The sequence below is a fragment of the Labrus mixtus genome, chromosome 10 (genome assembly GCF_963584025.1).
Source record: "Labrus mixtus chromosome 10, fLabMix1.1, whole genome shotgun sequence".
In the NCBI taxonomy this organism is placed as follows: domain Eukaryota; kingdom Metazoa; phylum Chordata; class Actinopteri; order Labriformes; family Labridae; genus Labrus; species Labrus mixtus.
In genome coordinates, this window is record NC_083621.1 from 11,635,225 (window position 1) to 11,650,587 (window position 15,363).

Below are 15,363 nucleotides of genomic sequence, written 5' to 3' on the forward strand. Positions count from 1 at the left end.
ATGGTAGGAGGAGGAGGAGGAGAAAAGATGGAGGGGTAAATAACTCCTGGTTCCTATTGTGTCTAAGGTGTTAGATAGGGAAATCAATAAAAGATAATTTACCTTATCTGTTAGCCTAATTACAAAGTGACAGAAAAAAATAATTTCAATTTTAGCCAGCTTAAGGCACCTTCCCTAAAAAGTAGTTAAAGTTGAATATAAAGATATTTTTTAGTTGACGTTTTAGTCCTAGAGGAAGTACAATCATTTTCTTGAGTTTTATTAAATACAGCAATGTTTTTCTAGGCTTAGAACAGATTAACCTGTTGCTAAAAAAAACAACACAGGTAACTTTTCCCCTTGTTCCTTGCTCTGTATATCTACATTCTCTGGGCCCTCTATGACCTATGGAAAGGGGAATTATGGATTTATGAAGAAATAAATAACAATAGGTGTACAGTGCATTGTACATATTACCCAACAACAGTTGCATAGTACTGAAGTATAATTAAGAAACTTAGTAACATCAATATATACCATTTGAAATAAAGCAACTTTAACCATACTGTTGCATCACACATTGAATAATTCCCAACAGCAGCATGTGTGACTTCTTTGTCAGACTATGAAAATAAAACCATAGTAGCATGGCTGGAACAAAGTGCATCCAAGAAGGTATGCGGTGGAGGAGTCATTAATGACGATACAATACGTTCATTTGATTTAATTTGTAGTCTAATGTTTCCTGCCCTGTGTAGAACAGTCCTCTGCACCGGGATGCTTGGAGGAGTTTCAGATGGAAGACAAACTAGAGGTATAAGCCAACATCCAGTAGAGGGATACAAAACGAGCTTTTGTCTCACAGAGGCTCGTTAACTGTGAGGCAGGTGCAACAGATCAGCCAAATACGAAGTCATTTCAAAGGTCCTGTATTTAAACATAGCTGTAAATTAGTTAACATAAATGTGTGTGTGTGTGTGTGTGTGTGTGTGTGTATGCGGGTTGGAATGCAGTGTTCAGATTAATGCCAGGGTTTCTTGGAGAGGTTCAGCCCAGCACACCATGCTATCAAGCAGGCCATCTGTCTGTTGTTCATTCTCAGCGTGCTCAACTGTAAGGTGATGTGAACATTATGAGCTGCGCCTGTGTCACCTTCTTTTAGTGGCTCTAAATGCAGTATGAAAGTGTGTTTGCTAAACAGAGAAACCTTATGCAACAGCAGTGCAGTACTACCTTTTCTGTCCAAAGTACTACTGTACAGTAAAGCTGACCTGCAACATATACATCATCTATTCTTCTGTTCTCCTGCACGCACATTCCTCTTCTAAATTGGCCTTCTTGCTCCATTTTCACGGTCAATCTTATTCCCCGTAGGTTGAATTTCTGTTGATCTTAGACCATTCATCCTCTCCCTAGTCTTTATTCAAATGTATGCAAAACCACACTTGTTATGAAGAGAAATTCTCTCGCCATGAATATTGTTACCATGATTAAACTCATTACACCTGACTGAGACAATAACATAAAATGTCTCTTCCTTTTGTTGTATTTCTTGGAGGGGGAAAAAATCCCAGTTGAGAATAATCACACAGATCTGTAAAGACAGGTCACAGAAAGGAGAGATAGTTTTAATTTACACAGACTTTAATATCTTTATTTACAGATGAATCATTTTGACATATTTGTCCATTGGCATCATTAAGATGCTGCAATATTTTTCAAACTTGTTATGAACTATTTCCATCCAGACTTATATGACAGGTTGTGTTACTGCTGACATGGTTGTTTTGTTTTGTTTTCTCTCTGTTTAAAAACAAGAATCGAGATTTATTCCTGCAGGAGGCCAAAACAAATATTTGTTTTCTAAATATGAGGAAAGGGACAGATGAAAGAACTGTGTGAAGAAAAGGTGAGGGGATGGGCGCTGGAGTTTGCTGCAAGAGCTTTGTGGTCATCTGACAGTTAATGTGGGGGAATGGCCCAACAAAAAATCTGCATGTGTTCTGTGTGAACACCTTGGGGACACTTTATGAGCTGGTTTCCAGAACTGGGAATGAGCCTCATCTTAATCTGTGTCTGAATGAAACTGTGCAATGAATGCACTCCTTTATCCGCCCCAAAAACCCCCGCAAGGGAATAACAAAAAGGACTCAACGCTTCCTAAAATATTTCTTCACAGCTCATTTTACTTTTTATGGTTTGTTATTTATAAATTAGAAGAAAAGATAGCTGGAGACACAAAGAAAATAATGTTCTTTGCCAAGGACTTGGCTCAAACTCTGTTCAGAAAACAAGCCAAAAAGTGTGTTAAAATCACGACCAAGTCCAAAAGAGCCTCCAAGAATGGCTTTACTCTCCCCTGCTGAAGTTTTCAGAAATGAAAAGTTAATGCACTGCATAGGCAAGGATAAGTCACTGACAGCCGTTTCTAGCACGCAGCCCAAAAGCTAGGGGGGCTGGCTAGTGTGGGCGGGGTCTAAAGTCTGGAATTCGCTTTAAATGGGGGCAAGATGTGTGTGAAACACCTGATTGTAGCACTGAGTGGAATGTTGAATGAACCAAAAGAAACCAAAGATAAGAGCTCACAGAGCAACAGATTGTATGGTACACAGAGTGTGGTACAGCAGAGATGATGCAGGGAGGAGAGATGCCACACAGAGGGGATGGAGGGAACAGGGGTGGGGTAATTGTGGAGGTGAGAAGAGGATAAGTCGACTTGAAATTGCAGGAAATTTGGAGGACAGAGGGTGTGTATCTGTGATGGGGGGGAGGGGGGGGGGGGGGGGGGGAGATCAAGAGAAAGATGAAGACCGAGTCAAGATTCAGTTACTGAGCAGTAGCTCTGTTGCTGTCTCCACGTCCCAGGATTTTGACGACAACGCCACTATTACTGCATTCTGGGAAAGAAACAAGGAACACACAATCAGTTTAATTCTACAGCAGAATTCTACAGAAAATAGGCAAAAGTATTTCAGAGATTCTTACTTTTTCAAAGCCCATGGAACAGAGTTTGTCTATTTTACGTGTGTACTCCGGACTGGAGACAGGAGCGCCTGCGTAAACATGAGACCAGAGCCTCGCTGTCTGTTTGAACATCTCGGGGTTCTGCTTGTACTGTGGGATGAACAAAAGTGGAAAACTACAGTTACGCTGTCTGACAAAGATTGTTTTTTCTGCTTTGTTTACATACCCTGGGACATATGGGCCTACGAGCTGAAAAGTAGTGCACTTAAGACCATGTTTACCATTTTGAAAAATATGTGGCTTCAAAACAGATTTCCTACAAAGTTAGTAAATTAAGTAAACTTTAGGGGTTCATGCAACATTGAGAGACAAAGAAAAGAGCAAGTGCTGCGTAGCTTTCTTTTTTCCATGCTGGGTTTTCATTCTTTAAATGTAATGTAGGTATGGCTACAAGTTTTTGGTCAGAATGATAATCCTGATTTATTTTTAATCAATATTGAGATCTTGATTATTTATTCATTATAGGTAGTTTAGGTACTATTTTTTCGGTTTGTTTATAGCATATTTTAAAAATATGTATCCCGCTACTCAACTATTGCCAGGGCTGGACTGGGACAAAAAATCCACCCTGGCTTTTTTGGTCTGCAACGGCCCCAAACAATTTGCCAAACATAATCCAACAGCAGCCTCCTACTGTAAGATGACATGAAAGTCATTGGAGTGATTCTCTCTGCAACTACATCCCCACCCCGATGCAAACCACCTCTGGGCTGTGTGTTTGAGTGCGTCTGTGTGTTTGGGTGCGTCTGTGTGTTTGGGTGCGTCTGTGTGTGTGTGTGTGTGTGTGTGTGTATGTAGAGAAGAGAACTGAAGGGAAACAAGTTGAGCAGAATAAAGTTTGATCGTGGGAAGGTCAAGATTGTGATTGTGATTCAATTCCATGTGCAGGCCTAAATGCAGGTGTAGATTTTCTAGCAACTAAAGCTTTAAGCATTTAAACTGAGCTACTTCATTTCATAAAAGTTATGATGCAAAACGACAACTAGACTGATCAAATAGAGTTAAAGTTGATTGGTCATGAAGTGTTTTCACTGGTGCTAAAGCATACTGAAAGGTACAACATTTTCCAAACTTAGAAACTAATCTATACAGCTGATAAAATAACCCCCCCCCCCCCCCCCCCATGCTGTATCTTATCCAATCTTATTCTATTCCTTTGAGTATGTTTGATCAAGCTGTGGGCTGATAGGTTACAGATGACTGTTACTACACTGTGAGTAACTGATAGTATGTAGGTGTTACAATGTGTCCAATAGAGTAGGGCAAACAGCCACACTTACTGCCTACACACAATATTTCACAACATGTCTTTACAAACTCTGCAAAGAATATTGCTTCACGTGTACCATGTAAGTGTGTGAAGCACAAAAAAAATGTGTCACCTATGTTGAGGCATTTAAGGGTAGTTCAGAGTCATGCAGAAGTGAGTCAGACTGATACTGTACATACGAGTTCAAGAGGGAGCTCACATTTTTCAACTATTTTCACACTATTTTATGTTATTTAAGACAAATAACACAATATAAGGAGAATATTTAACTCTAAATAAAATTGCATGCCCCTCCCATCTCTTACACTGTTGGAGCCAGTTGTGTAAGATGGATATCACGGTACTGCAATGTGTATGTCCTATTACCATTGTTTAGGCATACATGTCAATGAAGAAAAAAACAAGAGAGGACCTTCTCATTTTAAACAGCAGACTGCAGATGCAACTTATTTGTTTGCAGATAATCTGTTGGTTATTTTTCCATAAAATATCTAATATTTTGAAAGAAAGGGTAATAGAATTATATACGGCCAGGAACAGGAGCAAAACAAAACATTTAGGAAGCACATTTCTACAATTATCAAATGATTATCAAATAGTTGCCAAATAATTTTCAGCTCTGCAGAAGTCCATCAACAAGACCCAGCCTCCAGCCGAAATGTAAGAAGGAGTATGCTTCTGCAGGAGCAAGTACTAAATCATACTGATACAACTGAGTAACATTTTTGATCCAACCTGTCATGATGTTACAGTACTTTAGTTATTAGAACTGGTACTTACAGAGCGTATTATCATGTCTATGCATTAGTGGTGTAGATATGATACAGGTGGAGGAACTCACTGGTCATTCTATTACAATTTGTCTATAACAGTCATTTACTTAAACCTCTTTAATTCCTACATTAGAAGAGTTCCTGTATCTTAAACGCTGTCATTAGATGTTTGTTACTAATTGTATTTTAAAGTTTTCACATCCTGAAAGCATTTGACTAGATCATAGAACTGTAAAAAACACATGCGTAGATATCTAGTGTCAGATGGCAACCTTTGTATGTTGCTCTACTGTTCAATCATGACTGAACATCTGCAGCCACAATCAAGACATAAACAAAGATGCACCCACCTGATTGGCTACCACAGCGTCTTGTGGATCATCTGGTTCTGCAGCTGCCAATAAGGCTTGTAGTGACAAGAGGACCGTCCTCAGTGTCATCGCTGCCGCCCTACAAGAGCACACAGGGGACTGTTTAGTGGAGCAACAAAGACATTTACATTTTCCTCATGGACTCCTTTAGTCATGTTTCCACCATTTGTAGTTTTGCATTTGAGAGATTTTATGTTCAGTATTAAGGAGGACAGTGTAAGGTTCACATGCCTGAACAAAATAATCATCTTCTAAAATTTTGGGATTAATAACACAATGACATGTGTGTTTATCATCAGACTTAGTCATTGATTTGATTTATAGCACATGTGTTTTATAATGGATCAATACACACAAGCTGTAGACTCAGGAATACAGTTGAAATCACTGCATAGACGACTGTGTTGCTATCAAACACGAGTGTAGGTATGTTGGGTGAGGTATGTCAGGAATGCCGGCACACATTTACTCACCACTGGTCTTTGAGAATGTCCAGGCATATCGCACCTGTGACTGAGCTTATGTTGGGATGCCAGATCTTTGTGATAAACCGCACCTGAGAGATTTAATGAATATAAGGCAAATCAAATCATTAGAATGAAGAGCTTCTGACATCCGTGTTTTTGTGGAAATTAATGTGACTAAAAATAAACAAATTTCTACCTTGGGTGGATTGAATGGATACGTCTCTGGAATTTTAATTTCTAGTTGATATTTACCGCCTGGAAGAAATGAGAGGTTTCGTAATTATCAAACATGCAGTAAAAGGACAACTGATCCACATCGTTGGAGAACATTAACAAGGAAGCACTACAAACTCTTGTAAATAGTGTCGGTGACACTCACTATCAAATAACAAAGTCGTGCAACCATGCATACAGGTAAGCAGACAGGAAGCTTCCTCACCTTCATATGGCGTGTCAGGCGGACCTGCGATCTCCCCTTTGAGTTCTGTGAAGTTCTCATCCACCAAATCCACCGTTATCTGGTTTTTGCTTGTCTGCGAGGATCAAAAGGCAAATAAGCATTTTAACTTCAGTACACAGGCAGACTGCAAAAGTGTTAAGCTAGCTTGCTGTCAAACTCAAACCTGCCTATGCAGCAAAGTTGACACCTCCCCCCCCCTCCCGCAGCATTTGCCAAAAGTTGACCTACACTTGTTGCACACATCACATCTACATATAATAGCCCTCTTAAGACAACTTGGAAAGATAGGCAAAATAATGCATATCCCAGGGGGAGATATATGACAGCATTTATTCAGTAGTTCATGCTGGTCTCCCACATCTACCTCTGCTAACACAGCTAGCCTGGTTACCAAAGAAGGTATGCGAGTCAGCAAGGTTAGCAATACGACACTCAGTTATTTCCTGTAATTCTTCAGCAACCTGTTAAGACTGCTGGCTAACAACAATAACGCCCTTGTCTTTACTTTCCCCGCAATGGTTTATATTCACACACGTAGCTCTGGTAATTCTTTGTGAAGCCTGATAGTTATGTCTGACACTGTTAGCCACAGCTAGCAGCTCGGTGCTCAGAAAGCTGTCAGCTGAGCACAGCGACGCGTCATCCACATTCAGACTCACACAGAAAGATTAAAAACAAGTATAGCTGTTTCATGACACGACACATGTGACAACTTACCTCTTCGCTTTTAATCACCTCCTTGAATTCCCGTTTGATCCTCTGAACTGCGATGTTGGCCATGGTTTCCCCCGTGTTACCGTCCGACTTGGGGCCTCGTCGCCGTCCGTCCGACCTGACTATCGTCGGCTAGCTTGTTTTGCTTTCAGTATCTCGGCACTTTTAGGATACAACCGGGGGGGAAAAAAACACAACAAGCTGTGACGTTGTTCACCGGTTTTCCGTCGGTCCCTCTCGTTGATGCGACGTTTTATACATTAAAGAAAAAAAGCTCAACATGGATGTATCATCTCAAATACCATCACAATGGTTGATGGTACTGAAACATTTTAATACCAAACTGCATGCAGTCTGGCGGAGAGGGGGGTCACGTGATCTGTATTGCCATCCCAAACGACTTCTCCTATTGGCTGATCAGTTCATACAGCAAAAGTGTATCATTATTATTACGGTATTATTGTTATTACGTCACTTATCATAACAAGATATAATAGGTTAAATTAAATTAAATCAAATAAATTAGATAAATTAAATAAATAATAAATTAAATAAATTAATAATAAATTAAATAAATCAAATAAATTAGATAAATTAAATAAACAATAAATTAAATAAATCAAATAAATTAAATAAATAATAAATTAAATAAAAATGTACAATTATCCCATCTTCCCAAGGGACACGAATAAATATATTTTTTATTTTTGGATTTGTGTCAAAAAGCAATATTCTGCTTCTTTTTTTATTATTATTAAATTGAAGAGTTTTTACGAGGTTAAATACCATAATCGGGATCCATAATAATAATTTATTGATCCCGCGAGGGGAAATTCGTTTTTACACTCTGTCTAGTTAACATGCTACACAAACATAGGCTGAAATACACACACATGCACAAACAGGATCCTATGGACCTGCACTAATGGAGAGGTCTCAGAGTGAGGGGGCTGCCCACAGTGGGCGCTCCTGAGCTGGTGGGGGGGTTAGGTGCCTTGCTCAAGGGCACCTCGGCAGTGCTCAGGAAGTGGACTGGCACTTCTCGAGCTACCAGACCAATTTCCGGACGACCTTCCGATTCCCAACCCAAGTCCCTACAGACTGAGCTACTGCCGTCCAGAAGGTATCAAAGAATTCCATAATCTTTTCGAGCAAATCATGAATTTTAAAGTGGCCCCTTTTCCAAGTTTTGTCGAAGGGGGACGCCCATAGTCGCTGACTATGAAAGCCCTGCTCTGAGATTTTGTTGGACAAAACTGTTCTGGGGTTAAAAGGTTTTACATGCAGACAGTCATGTAAACATCAATAGTCAGCTTCCTTCTTTCCATTGCTGCAGTCTCCTTACTTCATCAGTCACAGTTTTTTAAGTCTTGTAAGGACAAAGATTAGTTAAAAGAAAACCCTTTCCTAATAAGTGGCCACAAAATCCTAGGACAAGCTCTTTGGAAAAACAATGAACATATAGCAACTATATATATATATATATATATATATATATATATATATATATATAGCCAGATGTTGGGAGACTGAGACCATTGCAACAATGATGTCGACTTCTTTATGTAAACTTGTTTCAATGGCACACAGTCACAACACTACCTTAACAAATACACATAATCATTATCTGTAATTTTTGGTGTCTTTGAATTTTTAATTAAAGACATCGATGTTTTATTTTTTTGTTCTGTGACGCTAGGGGGCATCATTGTCACAGAAGATGCACACAGTGAAATGGAAAAACATGTTTCATGTTAGAACGAAGCGGATCCATGCATTCATACCATGAGCGATATAATCTGGAAACCACTTTTACCACAGTTACAGTTCAATGCTGTTTTGGTGCAAACAACCATATATTATTAACTTAAATCTACATGAAGTAGGCCTACATGTTAGCCAAATCCTCACTGAATAACTTTATTATACACTAATCACAATATTGACATATGTTCTTCAAAAGAAGGGGTATTTTGTATTCAGTAAATCTATTGCCAGCTCAGGGTCATTTATGTGTGGAAACATGCTGACATAATAGCTTTTACAATTTTTGTTCCCATTCATTTAAATAACCTTTCATCACAGTTAAACGGATGTGGGTGCTTAATCTGAACAATAACTGTTTGTAAACTGATCACTAAAAGGAAACAGTCATAGATAATCAATAATCTTCTCTAACAATGATCCACCATGTTTTTGTTCTGCTTCACAAACAGTTAATGTCGCTGCAGTTTGTACTTAACAGGCCGACATGAGCACACAGTGACTCCTTCCCTCCTCTTGATTATTCTGTTCACCCCCCTGACTCTTTGGTTTCTTTTGGTGATGATGACAAAGATGACAAGTGCTATGAACATAACAGATGTTATTAGGAGGCAGCCTCCAAACACCAGCATTGCTTTGTTCTCGAACATCCACGCACAAACAGAGCAAGGTTCCTGCAGCGCGCTCAGCCCGCAGGTCTGTTTGGTGTTATCCTCAGGGAAACCTCCTTGGGTGATGATTTCTCTGTAGACAGCGATGGAGGCTTTAGCTTTGGAGTGGTGTTGCTTAGAGGTGAAGAGGCCAAACTGGGGGACATGTCGGTCTTGCAGTTTCCACACAAAGAAGCCCTGCAGGTTTACTCCATCTAACTGGCGAGCTTCAGTGAGAAACAAAGAGAAGTACAACTTAAGACTCAATAAATCCTTCTACAGTTTAAGCAATGAAAGCAAAAAGAAAGCACATGTACAGTATGTGCAAGTACAGGTCAGCTTATGGCAATAAAATGCAAGGTATGAACTCTGAGTACTGTTACTGTAAAATGTGTTTTCCCTTCACTCATCTCTCTTTTATGATTTTCATGATTTCTCATTAAGTCCAGTTTTATAGCAGGATCCATCATAGTATTAAAACCTGTATTGCCTGTGCACTCAACATGTCTGTGCAGAGGTCTATTTTGTTCCCACTGAAAATATATGGTTCAAACGATTCTTCACTGCAGAGGAACATTTCATATCAGAATCAGAATTGGTTATCGCAAAGAAGGTTTTCACACATTATTTTGTATTGGTGTTTGGTGCACACAGTTAAACTAGGCAATAGAGTCAAATTTAAGACATGTTCTGATTCTATATTTTCATCCTGATACTCATTTTGTGATTCCTAGGCTTAAGTTTTGGCCCTCCAGATAGCAGTGTAATGGAAAAAAAGACTGACTGTTGCTGGCTTGACAGAAATGTATAGCTCCACACTGTGGTGTTTGTTATTGTCAATGGTGTATTTATAGTGGTATCAGTTTCTGAACACCTAAAAAAAATGGGAGCTAAAGTGAAAAACAATTCTGCTACCATCAAGAAACTTAGATGAACATGTAAATGACACAAATATGGAGCTGCATTTGTTCAATACACCTCTCTTTCTTTGTTTCAAACATTGTGAGATCGATGAGTGATCATGTGAATCTGAATGTCCCACCTTTAAGCGCCTCCTGCAGGTAACTCCTGAGAAAGTGTTGCCTGAGTTTGTCCTCAACAGGAGCTTGGTCATCCACCCCACTGGCTGTGACAATGATCGGCAGAGCCACTCCATATCTCTGGCTCACCCAATTCAGGATCTTCCTCAAGCCCCAGGGTACAAGAGCCTGCCCCAGACCAGAGGAGGGCCAGGTGGGATCAGAGAGGGTCAAACAGCCATGATCAGGGGGTTGTTTGTGCGGAATTTTAGCTTGTGTGTGCGGATATGGAGAGACCAAACGGGTAGTAAAATGATTCAGTGCGATAAAACTTAACGTCCCTCTCAGCTCCTCTCTTTCGGCCTCAGTAAAACTTGGAAGAGGAGATCCGGGGAGGCCCATCACTCTGGCTCTCTCCTCCAGGTAGGCCCTCATTTCTTGTGGGTAGTCCCCCTTGTGATGCTCCTCCTTATTTCTAGTTCCCAGCAATGGGTCTAAAAAGCGACCAATTTCAAACAAAAGGAATCTCTGTGCAGCTGCTGAATGTGAGTCCAGGAAGGAGTTTGCAGCTTCAGCCCAGTCGGCATGTAAAGCGAGTGACACCTTTGCTCCTTGGTGACTTAAAAACTCCCGCTCATACAGTCTCCATGCTTTTGCATGGGCCAGCAGCAGGTGATGAGCTGCCTGGTGCTTCTCTTTCTCACCTGAATAAACATCTACCAGTCTGTTTGGCTCATTGACGGTGATCCAATAAGGAACCCAGGACCCAAGCTGCCGGTAACACAGAGCTGCATATTCCTGAAAAGCCTCTACTGTGCTGTAGTTGAGCCAACCACCAGAGGCATGCAGAGGCCCAGGCAAGCCCAGATTTGGAGCTCTGTGTGTGGGGTAGTAGAGGATTAGGACAGTCTTTAGGTCCCGCTTCTTGAGCTCTTTGAGGACACAGCGGTAGTACCTTTTAAATGTAATAACAAATTGAAAAAATGGTTATAGAATCAAGTATTGGTTCAAGAGAGACTAAATCAGATATCTTCAAATGTTTCAATTACAATGAAACTGAGAAAAAGTGACAGTCCATGTTTTTTATTTCTCACCTCAGAGCTTCCATGTTCACATTGGAAATGTCTCCCTGGGGTAATATCAGAGACCAGTTAAGGGCAAAGCGGTAGTGAGATGCCTCTGTGGACGCAAACAGGTTAAGATGACCACGAATAGCCAGGTAGTCAGTGCACTGGGCTGGTTTGGTCTGCATCGTCACACCAGGGACTGGATGCAATGAATTGTCCCCGGTAAGGTTCCAGCGGTAGAGATGTGGGTCAGTAAACTGTGGTGAGAAAGGGTAGAAGTGGACCTACGATAACACACAGGGGGGGGAAATGAATTTCATAGTCAATATAGCTGATAGTTTGGCATTTGTTTGCTTCTCACATTTCATTGTAGTCTCTCTTTCTTACCTGTAAAGTGGAGTCAGCGATTCCCCAGTGAAATTCACAGGGGAAACGTCCTTGTAACTCTCTGGAGGTTTTGTCATTGGGAAAGCCGTTGTCAGTGATGACATTTTTGTAGTACTGAGCAGAGGTTTTTGGAGTCCTTGTTCGGTTTAGCTGGCTGAAGTCAATGTAGAAAAGGCCACGTCTTACAGTGAAGCCATAATTCCACTCAAATCCATCCACTAATGACCAGGCACTGTAGCTGAACACGTTCACACCATCCAACTTGATAGCTTTAAAAGAAAAACACAGAATTTAAAAGCAGAATTTTTGTTTTCTGAACCTCATCTTTTCATTACCGTCTTCATTACCTTGCAGAACCTGGTTGATAAACCTCTTCATCAAGTAAATGGCTACCGTGTCCTCTCTTCCCACACTGCTTTCAGAAAACCAGCCTCCCTCTGCCACCATCACCCTCGGGTCCCCATACTCCAGCTTTATCCAGCCCAGTATGCGCCTCAGGTCCGGGGAAACAGTCTGCCCATACTGCACCAGGCCTCGGCCCAGACGGAAGTTGTTGGGCCCAAAGGACAAAGCAAAGAAGTCAGTTGTTTTCTGCACCCAGAGCTTCTCCTCGGGGGAGAAAGAAGGCAGGAGGGCCCCGTGTTTTATTTTCAAAGAGGGTGGGTAGTCCCCATCACCAAAGATGGGGTTGGCAAACCAGCCAAGGACGGCCTCTATGGACTGCTGGCAAAACTCGATGTTATCAACTGTGGATTTTCCTCTTTGAGGCTCAACCCAGTGAGTTCCCAAAACAATGGATACTTGGCCCCTCTGAGTTGGACGGAAGTGGGTGTTGTAGGTGTGCCATGCTTTGGCGTGGGCCTTAGAATCACAGACACAGTTTCATGATGCAGTGTAGTCTAATACTTAATCACAATCAAACGGTCAGATCAAAGAAATAAACGCAGAGACAAATGAGGCATTTTCCATTGTGGAGGTTAAAGGGTCATTACAAGTATATTAAGCACCCACCAGGGACTTCCTGTTTGCTCAATCTGCACAGTATGAGCTGTACACACACCACCTGTGCTATGCGGTATAAACATAAGCGGTTATCAATGATGCATATCTCCATGACTTCCTGTCACACACTGTTTCCCTCAAGCACAGAAGTGGTGATGTGGTGGACTCTGACCTCAATGTCTGTTTAAGTGTTCTGTTTACCGAACTGTCACAGTGAAGCATTGAGGCTGCACCTGTTATATTTAACAATGTAAAACATCCTTATTCCTTTTTTTTAATGAATTGTTTTGGTTTCAACTATACAGTATATGTCAGAGCACTTGTGAAATCTGCATTTGCTTTGCTGTCTTGTGACCTAAAAATCGTTTAAAGGATGCAAACATGAATCGACCATCATCACCTGATATAGGTGCAGAAGTTCAAAGCTCACAGACAGTTTACTCTACATCATAACAGAAATGCAACATTTCCTGCAGAATACTGGCTTTATGTAGCTGCAGACTCATTTTAATTGATTGTCTCTATCTTACTCACCCTGATCAGGTTGTGGGCCACAATGAGCGAGCCAGCAGCACCTCCTGTTTCTCCAGGAGCATGCACACCTGTCCCGTACCCCTGCACGGCCACCAGGTACGGGTTATGCATTGTGAGCCAGATCTTAACACGACTCCCAAATGTGTGAAAACAAAATGCAGCATACTCCTCAAACAGCCCCACCAGTGTGTCATTTCTCCAGCCACCATAGTGTTCCTGTAAGACTTGTGGCAGGTCCCAGTGATGAAGAGTGACAATGGGCTCAATTTTCTTTTCCAGAAGCTTCTCTATGAGGCGGCTGTAATGCTCCACAGCTGCTGGGTTGGCCTGATTCTTTGCATCTCCATTAGGGAAAAGTCTGGGCCAGGAGAGCGAGAAAGAGTATGATATTACTCCCAGATATTCCAGTGCCTCCACATCTTCTTCCCAGCGAGTGTAGCTGTCACTTGCCACATTTGCAGTTTCGGTTGCCAAATCAGTGCCAACAGTTGAGTGGGTGAAATGGTCCCAGATGGATGGGCCTTTACCCTCTTGATCCCAGGCTCCTTCAGTCTGGAAGGCAGACGTTCCTGTCCCCCAAAGGAACCCTGAAGGGAACGTGTCATGGAGGAAAGACTGGTCTTTGTTGAAGGGTTCCGGCTTGGGCTGCTGCCAAATCCTCCTGCCCCCTCCGAGCAAACAAACAGCTTTATTCACACCACACACCAGAAACACGAGGCAGATGGATAGAAGCTGACGAGGAGGTGATTGGTGGTGCAGCATACTGACCGAGTCTGTCCTGTTTCAGAAATTCACTTGAAGATGGTGGCTCATTTCAGCCAAAGTAAATGCTGTTGTAAATATCATAAGTCCTCTTTTGGGAATCTGAGAGATCCATGATGGTTGAGGAAGAAAGCCAACAAGACAGCAACAACATCTGAAGCGTTAAGGTGCTGCAGAATTCATCTGATGACCTGGTCAGACGTCCCTATCTCTCCCTGAGTGTACTCGTGCTCCCACTCAGCCCCTCCCTACCGCACAATGTTCACACATTCAAAGGTTGACTTATGTCCACACTCGCTTTCACAATATATACTTCTAAGACGTTTCTTGTTAAATTACTGTCACCACACGGTCAATCAGGTACTCTGGATTATACCAAATATCACCCTATTAAAGAGAGATATAAAAACTCAAATGACACAAATGATATTACTGAACTATTACCGTTAGGACACACACAAACAAATACATACACACACAGCTATAAACATGCTGCTGGTGGCTGTAAAGAAGGTTCTTGTGTCAATAATTAGCTCATACTCTGATCTTGGCTCCATAATTTAGAGGGAGTACACACCGCGGACACATACAGGGTTTTTTTTTTAGTGTCGAATGAAAACACAATTCACATTTGAACAGATTTCATTTATTTTTTCAACTTTGCACATATATATTATAAAGAAGGAAAGAAAATACAATGCACTTGCACAGCTGTTGTTTTACGGACAGAATGACCACATTGATAATCCTATATTTGATCACCAGGTGAGAACAGTGACACCAGCAAATAACAGCTTATTGAATTTAGCTCCACTTGTCGGGTGAGTTATGTTTTCCGCCCCGAGGAAACAGAAGTGCTGCTAGAACACAAACATTGCAGGGAAGTGTGTGTGCTGCATGGGTTTGTGTGTCTGTCTTTTATTTAAGCCTCTCAGTCACATTAAAACAGGTCACACCCCATGAATAAGCTCATTCTCCATCCTCAGTCATCAAAGGCAGGGTCTATAGCTGATTAGAGGAAACAGTGTGGTTGCAATTGAAACACCCTCCTTCAAAACATTAGTGGGTTAAGTTAATTGAGTTGGGAAATGGACATTCACCACCCTGACTGACCTCAGTG

General features: G+C 41.3%; 2 protein-coding genes across 2 annotated transcripts; both read right to left on the reverse strand.

The window, feature by feature from the left end:
- Positions 1-1,586: 1,586 nt before the first annotated feature.
- Positions 1,587-7,431, reverse strand: ube2ka (ubiquitin-conjugating enzyme E2Ka (UBC1 homolog, yeast)). The gene is made up of 7 exons (XM_061048239.1): positions 7,062-7,431; positions 6,324-6,417; positions 6,081-6,139; positions 5,891-5,973; positions 5,397-5,496; positions 2,965-3,093; positions 1,587-2,876 (listed from the first exon to the last, which is right to left on the reverse strand). Exons 1-7 carry the CDS (start codon positions 7,122-7,124, stop codon positions 2,802-2,804), a joined length of 603 nt encoding a protein of 200 aa, XP_060904222.1. The 5' UTR covers positions 7,125-7,431; the 3' UTR covers positions 1,587-2,801.
- Positions 7,432-8,964: 1,533 nt separating this feature from the next.
- On the reverse strand, positions 8,965-14,704 carry klb (klotho beta). The gene is made up of 6 exons (XM_061048240.1): positions 13,482-14,704; positions 12,293-12,806; positions 11,946-12,214; positions 11,586-11,842; positions 10,515-11,446; positions 8,965-9,699 (listed from the first exon to the last, which is right to left on the reverse strand). The coding sequence occupies exons 1-6, from the start codon at positions 14,241-14,243 to the stop codon at positions 9,275-9,277; spliced, it is 3,159 nt and encodes a 1,052-aa protein (XP_060904223.1). The 5' UTR covers positions 14,244-14,704; the 3' UTR covers positions 8,965-9,274.
- Positions 14,705-15,363: the final 659 nt, after the last annotated feature.